Source organism: Helicoverpa armigera, chromosome 25 (genome assembly GCF_030705265.1).
Source record: "Helicoverpa armigera isolate CAAS_96S chromosome 25, ASM3070526v1, whole genome shotgun sequence".
In the NCBI taxonomy this organism is placed as follows: domain Eukaryota; kingdom Metazoa; phylum Arthropoda; class Insecta; order Lepidoptera; family Noctuidae; genus Helicoverpa; species Helicoverpa armigera.
In genome coordinates, this window is record NC_087144.1 from 2813559 (window position 1) to 2830223 (window position 16665).

Here is a 16665-nt window from a genome sequence, read left to right on the forward strand (position 1 = left end):
ACAGTATTTACAAAAAATCATTAAAAAAAAACCAAAGGCGGTAAGTCCCAAATATAAAGGAAATTATCCTTCATTTTGTACAAATATTCAAAAAATTTCGGGCGGTCACTTATCCCCGGCAGGGCCGCGCCGCCCCTGTGTGCGAAGTGTGCGGCGCACACAGGCGCCAAGACAATAGGGGCGCCGCGCCGCCACTGCCACCTAAATTATTTTTGTTACCTATATGATTGTTTTTTGTAGTGGAGTATCGACAAGTAGGTACAATACGCGCAACATAGGCCTTGTAAACTACAAAACATCTATAACGCTTATTGAACAAGTCTCTCAATATTTAATGTTTATTATTATTCACGTTTATGGTTTCATTTTACGTTTAGGGTTTTAGTTTACATTCCTTACGAGCTCAACGTTAAAACGGCGGCAGTTCTTTGAACCAGGGAAAAAGTACTAGTTATTTAAAACCGTAGAGGCGCCGAGTTTGTATGAGTATGAGTGAGTTTCTGAACGCAGCCCGATGCGATCACGGGTATTCCTCGATTTTAACGAACGAGATAGCTAAGGTAAAACAAAACAAATGAACAATCATTTGATTGAAAGTGTGTGTAATACTAGTAGTATGGCCTCCTCTATGGATATTGTTGCTAAATTAGTTAATCTTTCCTGACTCATTGTAGAGCGCAGGTAATTTTTTATAAGTTTTAGTTTAGAAAAGTAACTGGCATAGTTAGCATAATTCGTAATGCTATTGTAATGTTAGGGCATACAGCTGTCAAATTGTTTATATATTGTCTAAATTAAAACTTATAAAAAATTAGGTAGAAAGCGATGCGTACGATGCGGACAGGTGGACGCACTTGTTTGAGTTTCTATATAAATAATACTACGATCCGTTACGTGCGATACGTCCGTTGCGTACGATACCGACAAGTGGACGCTTAGCTTTAACAAACAATTTTAAAAAATTCGCGCTCGCTACGCTCGCGGCTGTTCACTTGTCAGTGCCTACCGTTCATTCTAAAACCCAAAGTCCCAAAACTCAAAAATTTTCGCGCTCGCTACGCTCGCGGCTGTTCGCTTGTCAGTATAGTTCTTTCTAACATAATTAGAGTACTTTTATGTCCCAAAAGTCAAAAATTTTCGCGCTCGCTGCGCTCGCGACTGCACCTTGCACCGTTCTTTAATATCAAGTTTAGGCGTTTTAGTGACCCAAAGCTCAAAAATTTTTGCGCTCGCTACGCTCTGCTTTATTTTCCACTTCTTAATTATTTTTTCAATCCTTTTTTAGCCGAACCTAGAAGGTAGCGCCGCTAGTAAGTCCTTTTATTAATAAGAAAATAACTCCTAGCTCACAACAGACTTTTCACGTAGGACAAAGGGCCTCGCATAGACCTGCCGCACGTAGCCTCGCAATGGCTAGGGCCGCCGCTGACTGGAGAACATTTATTTCAGTCAAATTTAACAATTAAAAATATTCATTCAAAAATTAAATTCTTTTTATGATGATTCGTTAAAAAAGAGGCGCTTCATAGGTTTCGCACACAGGCGCTGCCGGGGGTCGGCGCGGCCCTGATCCCCGGGACACATTGTATATTATGTACACCGTTTTGATGTGAAGTTTCGTCTTGTTTAATGCAATTTGCACCATATTATGTTACTCTTGTATGGTTAATCGGGTTGGGGTTATCGCCATGGGGAAGTGCAGTATATTTTCAGCGTTTTTAAAATATACACCTACTTCTAATCTTGTGTTTAACCACTAAATATGATGTTTTTTAACCACTCTCAAAATAGTTTTGCTTGTTCGTAAAAAACAATTTTGTTAGTAAATTGAGAGCTATTTTGGATTCCTATGACTCCTTTTATTTCTTATGTTTTCTTAAGTTTTCTTACCCACCAATATATTTGTTAATAGATATACTAGATCTAGAACCTTATTCATTACAAAGCATTGCTTTTATAGTCGTTCGGTAATTTGATTTAGTACAAAGAGTATCATTTAGTCAAATGGATGAACATAGAAAACACTTTTACTTAATTTCATCAGTAGACCTAAGTTTAGTTAAGTAGCGTTAATCATAGTTAGCGTAGGAGATACCTACATACGTAAGGAATTAGATTATTATTTAAGGATTTCTTCTTAAATGCTCTACTAATTCTTCTTTATCTACGTTCTTCTGTATCTTCCTTCTTGATTCTAGAATTATTCTGACAAGAACTTATCGCTTCTCTTGAAGTTATTTCAAATCTTCGGGGAAAATAAATATGAAATGCACATTGTTTTGGGATCCATGAGAGACCTTGCTAATATTGCGTCCTTCAAATAAAATCAAATTAAAGTAAAAAATACAACGATTCCTATAAATAATTCCTTAACTGAATACTGTCCTATCTATCCTTTATCTACCTTTCTTCCTACTTCAAGTATAGATGCCAGTAGGTCACCACCTCAATCTGTCTTTCTTCAATCAATTTTCAACCTTATTACAATCATCATCTTCCTGCCATGTTCCCAAGTCATTTGGGGTCGGCGCAACATGTCTTTTTCTTCCATTCCTCTCTGTCAGAAGTTATACTTACATCCACTCCCTTCTGCTTCATGTCCTCTTTCAGGCAATCAATCCATCTTTTCCTCGGTCTACCTCTGCCTCTCCATCCTTCCACATTCATACTTAGCACACTCTTATCACAAAACTGGAAGGTTCATATTCGATTGGTATTTAACAGATTCTAGTAGGGTGACCAGCTGTAGTCTGTACTTATATTTCCTCAGCTAAACCTATTAGCCTATCAATATCTGCGTTCCTATTTCCTACGATAGAATTAAAACCTAGCTTATAACTAGCTTTAGCTTCAAACCACATCACCCACTGTGATAAAGGAGCGAGGTATATTGAAATTGGATTAAATAAGTGTGGGTTCCCAGTCGTTGGTATAGATGTAATTTTAATTATAAGAAGCCTTTGGCTGTGTTTTGATCGATATTTATACATTGTTTTTGTAAAATGTGTTTGTGTCATGTTCCTATTTCTTCTTCTTCCCGTCTTATTCTTTGAGAACATTGGGGTCGGCGCAATATGTTATTTGCATCCATTTCCCTCTATCAGACATCTTCACTAACATCCATTCCCTTCTTATTCACGTCCTCATGCACTGAATCCATCATGTTCCTATTTACTTTTTAAATATTCTTCTCTGGTTGTCTTTCTAGATTGTCCGTAAATATATTTTTACAATTCTACTCATATAATATTAGCAAAACTGCTATAGTGTTTTATTATTAATCGCTTTACGTGAGCAGTTTGAATGTGTGGTTCTCTCATCTAATGAGGCGTAAATATGTACCTAGCTGAATGTGTCAATGTATGAGTATCGATCAAAGCGTATTACAAGTAATGCAATTACTTTTAAGTATCACCATTCACACGATTATTTGCTGCTACATCATCGTATTTCTAATCTTGTTATTTACCGCTCTGTTTGATTTTGTAGCAACAACTTTGTCGTCTGAATGACGACCAAAACATTATCGGTCAAGTTAACATTGCCTAACATTTTAATGACAGTTATAAAAAAAGTTCGGTGTACAATTGAATTGTCGAAGCAAAACACTATATCAAATGAAATCCAAAAATCCATTAGGTTAGGTACCTGACATTATCCTTTTTCCAGACTTATATAGAGGTAATGGTTTACTATTTTTTTTCGTTTTCTGATGATTTTATGCAGTGTAGATAAGCTATTGACATTCTAGTGAAAATAATGTGATCAGAAGAAATTCATCGATCACTTTCTAAGAATTAATTAAGATTACTAACTTAGCACCTCTTGTGTATGGATACCTAATAATTTATTTTCACTAGGATGTCTATTTAATATGTAAGCTAACATTTAGGTATTTAAAATAACAGTTTATTTACCTAATTTATTTACTTTACCAAAGTATAAACTACAGGGAGAAAAAGTACCTTATTGCGTTGTTCCTATCTTTGAAGTTTAATCATGACTTTATATTTCTATAGATCCATTTGACTGATGATACTCTTTGGAAGCCTTTTTACTGATACATCAATAAAAACTTATAATACTCATAGACAAGTTACCAATAATCAACAGTATTTTGTAATTGATTTTTCTTTGCTGGTTCTTATATTATTAGTTTTTTATTCGGCAGTTCCTTATTCGAATAATAATTATGCGAACTTCTTTTATTCGAACTTACCTAATTCTACAAAAAGCTTCTAAATAGGTAGGATATAAAATCAATTCTTATGGTAGTAAACGATACTCAATCTTATAACTAAGTAGATGGAATAGTAGGAATTATTGTAAAGGACTAAATAGTTTTATTTTCGTTATTTTGTTTTCGTCCAAAGTGCCATATTTTAGCGAAAAAAGTACTGCTTTAAAAATCTTACCTATACCGTACCTAGTAGAAAATACCTACATATAATAAATTACTATAACTCATAACGTCCTAGGAAAATGGTTTTTGCACATTTCCAATTATTTAACCATTGATTAACTTTTAACCAGTAATAATTTATTGAAAATCTTTACACATATAGGTAGGTACGGTAGACTGCACATCAGTGGTACCTGTCATGCACCTTAACTCAATAGTAATAAGTACGATTTTCCTATAGAACTGTTACCACTGAGCTGAAGTTGACTGTACCTATTTATAAAGGCTCCTTGTTATATTTTAATATTTTTCTTTTTTGTTGAGAATGAAGAAACCAAATGTTACTAACTATAAGATGGAAAACGCCCAGTCTAATATTTATATCGCTTAAATAATCAGGCTTTTAAGATTTACGTACATTTTAAAAATTAATGATATCTACTTAACAAAATTATGAACTTTGCCAATGTTCTGAAAAAAGGTATTTAAAAATTAAGTATTATTGTAAAACGATTGGACTGATTCTAAAATTGATTGTAATAATGCTTTCTAAATAAAATTCAAAAACGCCAGATATTTTTATCTGCGATATGTAGATCGAAATATATTTCAAAGATTAAAATTAAATGCTCAGCTGCACTATTCAAGTGTTACAAAATTATGTCGCAAAGTTTAATATGTAGGGCTGTCAACATTTCTCATTGTAATCAATCAAAATCAGGGGTCCACCTGAAGCTTACCTAATTATCAATAAACATTACTAAATACGTAACCATTGCGACCTGGATAAAACATTATTTAAATATTTTAACGACATTAATAGTTTGTAGGTCTAGCACGAATTAATCGGCAATAAGCGTCCGTTTTATACACTGAATCACTGGAAAGCAAAAAAATACAATTCTTAGGTGCCTAGAAGTCGGTGGCGAAATAAATTTAAATACATCCATTAGTTAGGCACTGACGCAGTGCTTTTGGGAGTCGTTTTTTTTGTTAAACAGCTGTTAATTTTAAAATCGATATTTTAAACAATGTTTAATAGAATTATCCTACCCAAACTGTACGTTCCTTATAACATTCAAGAAATAAAAAAGATAGCTACAGTTTGATACTTCATACGTCTATTGGCCTATCATTTTAATGACCATTTTAGACAAATGTAAGACCTAAAATTAATTTCTTGGATTATTTTCCAATGTTACCATTAAATAAAGTTGTTCGTGCTAGACCATGCTTAGGAATAGATGAGGAAATTGGAAAAGAATGTGTAAGCATGAAAGTCTAATCAATACTTGTATGTATCATCATAGTCATACAGTCATAATAGAATCATCTATTTGTTCTGTATCTATATACATAAATTGCAGTAACAACGGGGCACGAATTTGAACCATTTCTATTGCAATAACCATTTTACGTCACACGAATTACTTTTCTGAGACATTCTATCATTTTTCATCTCATTCAAGACAAGCTGTCGAATTAAGAATATGTTTTGTTTTTGAAGTTGGTTGTAAACCTAACAATCTTTAAGAGCTCTGCCTCATTGAGACGCCATACCATGGCGACGTCGCCTGTGGCGTACTTCAGGCATCCAAAGGTGGCGACCTTTGGAAGTCGAACAGCTGTGGCGTCTCGACAGTCAATTGTTTAAGTCGTCGCTGAAGGAATCGCACGCTGACTGGCGACCACACAACCAGTGTGGTCGCCTATTATATATTTTCATGAAATGTGAAGCACATTTGATATTCAGTTTTTTTTTATATTGAGAAACGATTCATTTTTTTTTATATAGCCGATAGTCAGTGAAAATTGTCATGAAATGCAAATAATTCAGTTTTTGTTCGTGTCCTGTTATTACTCTCATATTATGATTTATTCTATTGTAATATAATATATTAATTTACTGAAATAATATTAAGTACATTAAATACTTGTGTGCAATAGCGACTCCACAGTTTGTTATTCTTTGTTAATTTTGTTAAACGATGGTATGTGAACCCAAGTGTGTCACACAATAGTGGGCTTTAAGCTAAGGTAGGAAGGTTTGTTATCGCGTGTATGCGAATGAAACGGATGCGAAAGAAAGGAATAAAGGGTTTCTAAACATTGTTTGTGTATTTATTTTACTCTACAGTTCAGTTTTTTTTCTTTCAGGTATAAAATAGTCAATAAGTCTACCATCATCATCATAAGATGACTAACTGAAAAATTTTAAGACCCTCTCTTCTAAAACAGGACTTGGATGCAAACTACTAACACCCGTTTAACCCCCGTTTTAGATTTTCGTAAAATCCCTCTTTAACGCATGTCTTCACTCTATAAAGAACCTACCTCCCTTAAAGTTTGTGGAAGTTTATAGTTTCTGAGATTTCGTAATTAATCAGTGCGTAGGTAGTACTGTATATTACGCTTCTTTATAGGGAGTACACAAGGGGAGAACATAAAACCTTACGTAGGTACTCCACTTATGTACTCCCCTTGTGTTCTCCCAAATATACTTCCTTACATACTCCTCTGATGGACTTCCTTATGTAATCCCCTTATTAACTTCCTTCTATACTCCACTTATGTACTCCCCTTATGTTCTTCCTCATATACTTCCTTATGCCCTCCCCTTATTTTATTACTGACAAGACTAACGTAATGTTGACAGCGAATAAAAAAAAAAACAAAAAATAGTCAAAGATAATTTTAATTCCAATATATAAAATATAATACAAATACAATACAACTTAATCTAACAGCCTTATTCACTATGAAGCAGACTGTTCTGTCATCTGTACGTCGCCGTTGTCGCTACTGGCCGCCGTGGCGCTAGTGGTCTGTGCATCTTCGCCATTAGTGTCGCTACTCGCCGCTGCGGCGCTAGTGGACTCGGCGTCAACGACTTCGGTCACGTCGCCGGAGTCGGCTTCAGGGTCGCCATCGGCTTCCGGAACGTCGGAGGCTTTCTTGAACTTGTTTATGTCTGTGGAGGTACATGTTTTATTAATATTACGCAATCTTCAAATGGAATATTCATATAGACCAAGATAACATATTTTTGTGAGGTGTTCTTGAGCTGCGCTTTACGACAAACTTTCGCCTTTGAAATACTCAAAATTGTACCTAATAAGGATAATTTCACCTGTATAACCGCCAACCTGCTAGTGTTAGTTGCAGAGACGAGTCGCCTTCTTCTTTGTATTGTAGGTAAAATACTCAAAATTGTACCTAATAAGGATAATTTGACCTGTATAAAGACACAAAACTCACCATATCTACTATAATCAGCGCCGAGCAGTCTCAGATAATGCACAGTGTCGGCAGTCGCGGTGTACGCGCGGTGAGAGTGGACGCCGCGCCAACCTACTAGTGTTAGTTGCAGAGACGAGTCGCCTTCTTCCTTGTATTGTAGGTAAAATACTCAAAATTGTACCTAATAATGATAATTTCGCCTGTATAAAGACACAACACTCACCATATTTAGTATAATCAGCGCCCAATAGTCTCCTCCTTGAATTATAGGTAAAAATCACAAAATTGTACTAAATAAGGATAATTTGACCTGCATAAAGACACAAAACTCACCATATTTAGTATAATCAGCGCCCAACAGTCTTCTCCTCGTATTGTAGGTAAAAACACAAAATTGTACCTAATAAGGATAATTTGACCTATATAACACAAAACCACGGTGGAGTGATGACTAGCGCAAGACGGCTGGCAGGAGCTGGATGCGAGAAGCCGAAAATTGATCTCAGTGGCGTGCACTTGGAGAGGCCTATGTCCAGCAGTGGACTGCGATAGGCTGATGATGAAGGATAATTTCACCCGTATAAAGACACAAAACTCACCATATCTACTATAATCAGCGCCGAGCAGTCTCAGATAATGCACAGTGTCGGCAGTCGCGGTGTACGCGCGGTGAGAGTGGACGCCGCGCCAACCTACTAGCGTTAGTTGCAGAGACGAGTCGCCTTCTTCTTTGTATTGTAGGTAAAATACTCAAAATTGTATCTAATAAGGATAATTTCACCTGTACAACCGCCAACCTACTAGTGTTAGTTGCAGAGACGAGTCGCCTTGTTCCTTGTATTGTAGGTAAAATACTCAAAATTGTACCTAATAAGGATAATTTGACCTGTATAAAGACACAAAACTCACCATATCTACTATAATCAGCGCCGAGCAGTCTGAGATAGTGCACGGTGTCGGCGGTCGCGGTGTACGCGCGGAGAGAGTGGACGCCGCGCCAACCTACTAGCGTTAGTTGCAGAGACGAGTCGCCTTCTTCTTTGTATTGTAGGTAAAATACTCAAAATTGTATCTAATAAGGATAATTTCACCTGTATAACCGCCAACCTACTAGTGTTAGTTGCAGAGACGAGTCGCCTTGTTCCTTGTATTGTAGGTAAAACCTCAAAATTGTACCTAATAAGCATAATTTCACCTGTATAAAGACACAAAACTCACCATATCTACTATAATCAGCGCCGAGCAGTCTGAGATAGTGCACGGTGTCGGCAGTCGCGGTGTACGCGCGGAGAGAGTGGACGCCGCGCCAACCTACTAGCGTTAGTTGCAGAGACGAGTCGCCTTCTTCTTTGTATTCTAATACGCAGCTGCCTGTAGCTGGAAGAAGTATTAAAGGATATTTAAAATGATTGATGATTATGATTATGAAAATGATGATTTTTATGTAGTGGAACAAAATAGGCAAGATGACTGGGTTAAAAATGAGATTCTTGCAAAACATGTTGAATCATACTTTTTGGTTTAAATTAGGTAAAAAATTACTATGCCAACATTAAACTTTAGGGACTTGTAACATTGTATTTCCGATGATATAAAAAAATGTGTGTCGAATATTTTTGCTGATCTAAATTATGGTTTATTGAGAATGAGAATGAGTCGATCCAGTAATTCCCAGTAGATAATAATAGATGGCTTTTGAAAAAAATATTTCAGTGTCAGATATTCCATTTATCGAGTAGCGTTATAGAGTATTATTTATTCGGGTACACGAAGCACCAAGAAGTTACCACCGAAGCTGAAAACTAGTCTTACAACGAAAATCATCTTACCGAACCCCTTAACCAGTTCCTGCGTGGACTCGGAGAACAGTTTAACATCGGGCGGCTTGCTGGGGTTGTCATTTTGCAGCACGAGGATCAGATCCTCCCTGGTGATGCGCAGGCGACGAGCTGAGCCTATGAACTGCGCTATGCTTTGTAGACCTTCTTGCGATAGCCTGGAACGGGAGATGAATGTTTTCGAAATAAATATAAAACCAAAATCTTTAATTTGTAAAAACTTTGTAGAAAAAAATTTACGATTGGTTCCAAGCAAGACAAGTCTGTGTTTTGGGCACCAAGAAGCAATTTTATGGTATGAGATAACGTCATATAAAATGATGACAGAACCTACAATATTTGTTGATATTCAGAGCATAGATGATGGTTTAGGTTTGTGAAAAAAAAAAATGGGTATTGTGACACTGTACAAGGTTTTCTGTAGTTGAGACCAGTAGTATCAAATTGAAATGAGCTTTCCTCAACAAGTATTAAGATTTATAAACATTTTACTGTCCAGGGATAACTGCAATATCTTATCGGTATTAGTAGTAAAAAAAAGTATACCTTCTGGTCTGTTATATACCATTATCTATTTTAATAAATCTTGAAAGAAATAAAGTTTAGTTACAACTGTACAGTAGAAAGTTACAACTGTAGACTTTTGACCTGTGAAAATTAATAAATATACCGAGAAATAGATAGGTATAAGTACTCACCTAAACGGACAAACCATATTCTTATTATCGCATCGTACAAAAGTCTTGACACCCGTATTAATAATCTTGATACTTGACTCATTCTTCGCCACAACGTCCTTCACTATTGGAGAAACTAAGTATATGTTCTTCTTCTTCCCCACGAAACATCGCGTGAGAAGACAGGTGGCGTCGAAGTCCGAGTTGAGATTGTAGAATTCTTTTATTGAGGGGAATACGTCTTCTTTTTCACCTGTAATAAATTATTAAGTTTGAAGAGAATAGTTGAGATGTATGTATGTATATGACGGCGCCACCGTCGATCTGTCAACGGTGGACTTTATATAAAGCGGCGCGCGCACGACTCGGGTCATTCGTTCGCCGACCGTTGCCGAGTGCACACCTCCCACAAATTCGTGATAAATAATTGCAGTGACTAATACTGTGTTAATTGGAATAAACCAAGTGATTGTGTGAGAACCCCTTTGTTTTATATAACGATGTCGGATCCTGACGCCGACATATACATATATGTTTATGCTGTTACATGGTTATGGTAACATTTGTCATATTGAAATCATTGTTTTTCTTCATTCTTGATTGTCTTGCGATAAAAATAAATAGGAAAAAGTTAGGTACTTTGAATAAATCTAAGTAACGAAGACTGTTTTAAGAAGAGAAAAGAAAAAAATAACAATCATTTTCATTCATGGAATAAATCATATATATTATAAATGAAAGTTTGTGAGAATGTATGGATGTATGTTTGTTATTCTTTCACGCAAAAACGGCTGGACCGATTTGGTTGAAAGTTGGTATGTAGATAGGTGATACCCTGGATTAACACATAGACTATCAACACACCACGCGGGCGAAGCCGCTGGCGGAAGCTAGTAAATCATATGACTTTCACATTAAGGATTGATATGTGATTCCAACCCCTAGTTTTTTTTTACGACGGGCATTTTGAACATGGAAAACGAAGCTGGAGGATGGAGGACAACTGTATAAAAAAGAAGTTCCTACAAACAAATCTTCTACTATCATAATTACCGGAAAAGAACACAAAAGGATCTTCTCTATAGCCTCCCATTCTCCTCTTCTTCTTAGGCGGTTCCTTCTTCTCCTCTTCTTTAACTTCTGAAGTCTCTGCGGGCGTGATGTCCTTCTCCCACGGGAGGGGGGCGAGTTTCTCGAACACTGCTACGAAGAAACCGCCTGTGTCTTGGTGGTGGGGGAGGATTCGAACGCTGGGGGGAAAAGGGGTATTTAGTATGTTTTTTTTTTAATTCTTGGTGGCTTAGTGGTAAAATCACCTGCCTTTTAAGTTCAAGATTCAGGGTCAGGCAAATACCAATGTAAATTGTCTAAGTTATAATATAATAGGCCACTTTTGGGCGGGAGTTTGATTTCCAGCCTACTTGGATTAATTATTTAGATTTTGACCTACTAAGTGTATCTTAGCTTAGACGACAATGATTGAGCAAAGATGAAGGGAAACATCTTAATGAAACCTGGACTTTAAAGTGTGATGATTAACGGTAACTTTTTTTCTGTATGAAAAGAGGACAGCGCCCAGCATGGGTAAAATGAAAATACCTGATGATGAACAGTACAGATATGCGTTAACTCACCATCTATCCAAATTATATTTGTCCAAGTCCTCAGGTTTGGGCGGGAACATCTGCGGTCTGACCACGGTCTGCCACTTCTCAGGTACATCCTCGTACTTCTCGTAGAATACCATGTCTTTGGATGCTGGACGCCAGTATGTCATGCCTGGGGTGGAAGGAATATACAATTTTAAGGAGGTATAATCATGGTACCTATACAAAATGTTATACGGAGCAGAGCTAATTATGGAGATTAGTTTAGGTATTGTAAAATAAATAGAATATAAGAACGTCTTAAAGCGGTACGTAATCGGAAGTTTTTTATCGATGGCATAAATCATCAAATGACCCGTCCCGCTGTAGGTTAGCAACGTGTCAGACTCTTGCTGACTAAAACCCACCATGTTCCATCGTAGGCCTTTTATGTACCAGGGCCGGGGTAACTCTTTCGAAAAATCCCGCAGGCGCGGTTCGGCCTTGAACTGACAATGCTAAGGGATTAAAAGACTATAGAGAGGACTGGAAGACCTTTTTTTTTAACGACGTCAAAAGTCATCAAATGACCCCTCCCGCTGTGGATTAGCAGCGGTGAGAAGACTAGAAGACCTTAGATGGATGCCAGAAGACTCTGCCCTCTCTCACCTTTATGAAACTTCAAGCCCGGCAGCATATCAGCGACATTGACCAGGGCTACGGACCCTGCGGTCTCTTGGAGTACTCTGTGGACTACTGCCTCGTGCTCCACAGGAATAAAAGACCATGTGGAGTAGGCCAAAAGACTAGATGGGTGCTAGTAGACCATACAGTCTCTTATAGTAGACCAGAAGACCCTAGATGGAGGATAGAAGACTTACCCTTGTGGAACTTGAGACCTGGCAGCATATCAGCGACATTGACCAGGGCTACAGACCCTGCGGTCTCTTGGAGTACTCTGTGGACTACTGCCTCGTTTTCCACGGGGTTGAATGAGCATGTGGAGTAGACCAAACGTCCTCCAACTTCGAGGAGCTCGCAGCCACGTTTGAGAACTCGGTATTGGATGCTAGAGAAGAAAATAAAGCGTGAATTGATATCAATAAAGACCTTCATTGCAATAAGGGATAGAAATGCTTAGTTTAAGATCCTCTGAAAAAGTATATTATTTCCCAAAAACATTTACGTTTTGCAACATTATTAAATGACGTAACATATATACAATTTTAAATTCTTATGAAAGTGCTGAAACAGCTATACAACCTAGGAAGTTGCGAAAAAATATATATCTATTATATAAAAATAAGTCGGGTTTTCCTCCCTGACGCTATAACCTTAGAATGCACGAACCGATTTCCACGGTTTTGCATTCGTTGGAAAGGTCTTGGGCTCCGTGAGGTTTATAGCAAAAAAAATTCTGGAAACTCGATGTCCGAACTCTACGCGTGCGAAGCCGCGGGCGGAAGCTAGTTTTTATATAAAAATTACAGATAAACATTGCAAATATTCTTTAGTGCTAATCTATGCTTCTTGAAACATCTGAACTTTTAAAAATAATTTAGTAATAGTAACAAGGTCTTAAATTGAGTTTGGCTTTGGGTATTTTCAAAAATATTTTTTGTTAGTATGTTTTGTTTGTTTGAAAGATATGAACATAATTAAACTTACCCATGAAGATTATTCCCATTGCCAGTAGACCATTTGAGCCATATGTCGGGGTTCTTTCTGAGCGTGGCGTCTCCTGAACACGGCACATCACAGAGAATGCGGTCGAACTTCAGTGGTTTTGTTGCACCAGGATTCTAAACAAACGCAATAAATACAATGTCTTGTATTTGCATACATGGTAAATTAAGCTAGGATTCTCCTCATTTATCAATTCTCTCTGTACACTGTTTTTCAATAATCATCATCATCCTCCGAGCCTTTTACCCAACTATGTTGGGGTCGGCTTCCAGTCTATCCGGATGTAGCTAAGTACCAGTGCTTTACAAGGAGCGACTGCCCTATCCGACCCCCTCAACCCAGTTACCGGGCAACCCAATACCCCTTGGTTAGACTGGTGTCAAACTTAGTTGCTTCCCTTGGTTAGACTGGTGTCAGACTTACTCGCTTCCCTTGGTTAGACTGGTGACAGACTTACTGGCTTCCCTTGGTTAGACAGGTGTCAAACTTACTGGCTTCTGACTACCCGTAACAACTGCCAAGGACGTTCAATGACAGCCGGGACCTACAGTTTAACGTGCCAACCGAAACACAGTCATTTTTTGACATCGTTAGCCGATACTTATTAAAATGGCGCTTACCTTATCATCAGTAACAACTAGAGACGGCATGACAGCGGAGTCGTGGTTCGTGATCAGTATGCAGGGAGAGTTCAGTCTCTTAGCCTGGTGTACCAACATGTAGCATCTGTTGTTGTCCACATCGTTTGCCATTACGAATCCTGGGAAAATGAGGTGTAGAATTAAATATTGTGATGTTAAGTCAGCCGCTATACATTTTACTATAACATGTACAAAGACTATAATAAATCAAAATCAATTTTCCGAAAGTTCAAGCTAGTTTTACCAGGGTTTATATAAATTACTTCAAACAAACTCGCTCTTTAGAATACAGTTGTTTGTAGTTTCGAAACTTACCTGTAGGCATTTTGTCTTCATCAGCATGAAGGAATTCAATCAACTGTGCTGTTTTAGATCCAGGAGCTGCACACATGTCCAATACCTGAGACAAATAGTTCAGTTATAGAATATTATAAATGCGAAAGTTTTTATGGTGGATGGATGTTTGTTCCTCTTTCACGCAAATACTTCTGAGTGTATTTTCATGAAACTTATAATGTAAGTTAGATTTTTGTCACTGCTATTTTACATTACTATACAGCTATATACATTGTTCTATCTGAAGTAGCAGGGACACGGAAATCGAGGGCAGAAGAAGAGAGAAGGCAGGTCGTTCGTAACACACAAAACTGCTCAGTATGCTTAGTAGAAACCTGGTTACCTTATGATGAGGTTGAACATCAAGAACGACAGGCGGTATCATAGACACAGTCTCTTGTCTAGACACTCCACCCGCAGCCGTCTCAGCTACTAGGAAGTTGTGTAGTTTGTACAGAGCCTCGTTACGTCTGATGTCTGTGCGGGATAGACGGAGCTGCCAGGCGTAACCTCCGGGGTACCTGGTGAGAAGAAATATAATTATGGTGTTTGACCTGTTTCTACCATAGTTTGTGAGAAATCATTACTGACTTAAAACTGCAGGCATACAAGAGGATGATAAGTTTTTTCATGTAAGCTGAATAATAATAGGACCAAAAAATAGGCCATGCATTAATCTATTAATCTTCTGTATTTGCTTGTTTACTTATTTGACAGTTTCTCCTGTTGGATTTGTAAATTACTTATCAGCCAAAATCCAAGAAATCTTTAAATTTTTGGTTTGAGTAATGTAACTTTTTAATAAAATAAATAAATGTAAATGTAATGTAAATAAATAAATTGCCATTAGAGCTAAAAACTATTGATAGTTCAAGAATGTTTAGATTCAAATTAAACTTATTCTTGTTGTTGAAGTGCTACTATAGTATAGAAGAGTTTATCAGCAACAAAAGTAATGCCACAGTGCAACTTGTTTCTTTTTAAGTGAACTTAATTGATTTTTGACAGACATGTAAAAATAACAACATTGAACTAAGTATAAGTTGTCTTAATCCTGTATTTGACACAAATGTATTTTTGTTCAGTATAAAATATACAAATAATAAGAAAATTAATTGAATGAATATTGGTCGACTGACAGAATTATCTTACCAAGGCAAATTAATAGGTTTAATCTCCTCCCCCTCTCCATCATCCCCCTCAGCGTGTAGCTTCATGTTGAGGATCTCGGAGAAGTACTGGCTCTTCACTAGCTTCATGAGCGCAGCTGCCTCACACTTGGAACCGGTGATACGGAATGCTGTTGGTAAGTTCTCTTTGAGGGTCTTCATGAATGTGTCCCATTCATCTTCTGGGCACACTTTTTGACCCTGGAAAAAAAGTAATAGTTTTTTTTTAAGTATCAGTTAAGGAAGCGTCTTATTTGGTGATTATGAAAGATAGAATGGTTAATGGGGTTGTGGAGCCTGGACAATATTTTTTAATACTTATAGACAGCCTAAATTGTGTGTGTGTTAATCCCAGATGGGTAGGATAGGTGAATGCATAATATATTGAAAAGGAAATAAAAATTTGACTGTGTATTTAACAAAAAGGCTTTACTAAAATTGTTAGTTTGCCAAGGGAAATTAAGTCTGAGGAGATTATCTGGAGACTAACTTAAATTGTGATGGCCAAACATTATCTTACCTGCTGTAAACATGGTAGAACTTTTGATAGAAGGTTCAATTCAAATTAAATAGATTTCCTACCTTATAATACTCCTCAAATGCAGCATTTTCCCTGACAATATCATCGTAATGCTTTCTATTGTCAGCAGCTGGCTTCTCCTGGGGATTCTTCTCCTAAAAACAATAAAAACAAGAATGTAAATACTTGCTGAAGTTAGACAAAGGTTATAAACTAACACATTTTTGGTTTTTACCTGCTCTTTGCGTTCCCGCTTTCGCTGAGCGAATTTATTATATTGGCGGTTTTTTCTACCCATCCTTTTTAAGTAACTACCGAGTGATACAAGTCTTATTTGTAAGAAATTCGAAAAAACCATTCAATAAACAGCGGGGCTGTCTGCTTTTTATTGACGTCAGGAAATTGAGGTTATGTTTATGGTGCGTTCAGAAACTTACTTTCGTCACAAGTTTTGAAACGTGTTACAATTTTCTAAATACTGAAGTAGGCATATAGCCTGCCTTCAACATACTAGGTATTATTCGTTTTATATTATATTTCTTCCAATAATTACTGCAGTATAAATGCACA

General features: G+C 37.1%; 1 protein-coding gene across 1 annotated transcript; it reads right to left on the bottom strand.

Moving 5' to 3' along the window:
- Nucleotides 1-7081: 7081 nt before the first annotated feature.
- LOC110381723 (tRNA (cytosine(34)-C(5))-methyltransferase) lies at nucleotides 7082-16513 on the bottom strand. Its single transcript, XM_064041516.1, has 14 exons — nucleotides 16331-16513; nucleotides 16158-16250; nucleotides 15559-15776; nucleotides 14750-14927; nucleotides 14386-14470; nucleotides 14050-14189; nucleotides 13412-13545; nucleotides 12625-12812; nucleotides 11792-11936; nucleotides 11211-11407; nucleotides 10179-10410; nucleotides 9472-9638; nucleotides 8861-9019; nucleotides 7082-7373 (listed from the first exon to the last, which is right to left on the bottom strand). The coding sequence occupies exons 1-14, from the start codon at nucleotides 16451-16453 to the stop codon at nucleotides 7159-7161; spliced, it is 2274 nt and encodes a 757-aa protein (XP_063897586.1). The 5' UTR covers nucleotides 16454-16513; the 3' UTR covers nucleotides 7082-7158.
- Between the last annotated feature and the right edge of the window lie 152 nt (nucleotides 16514-16665).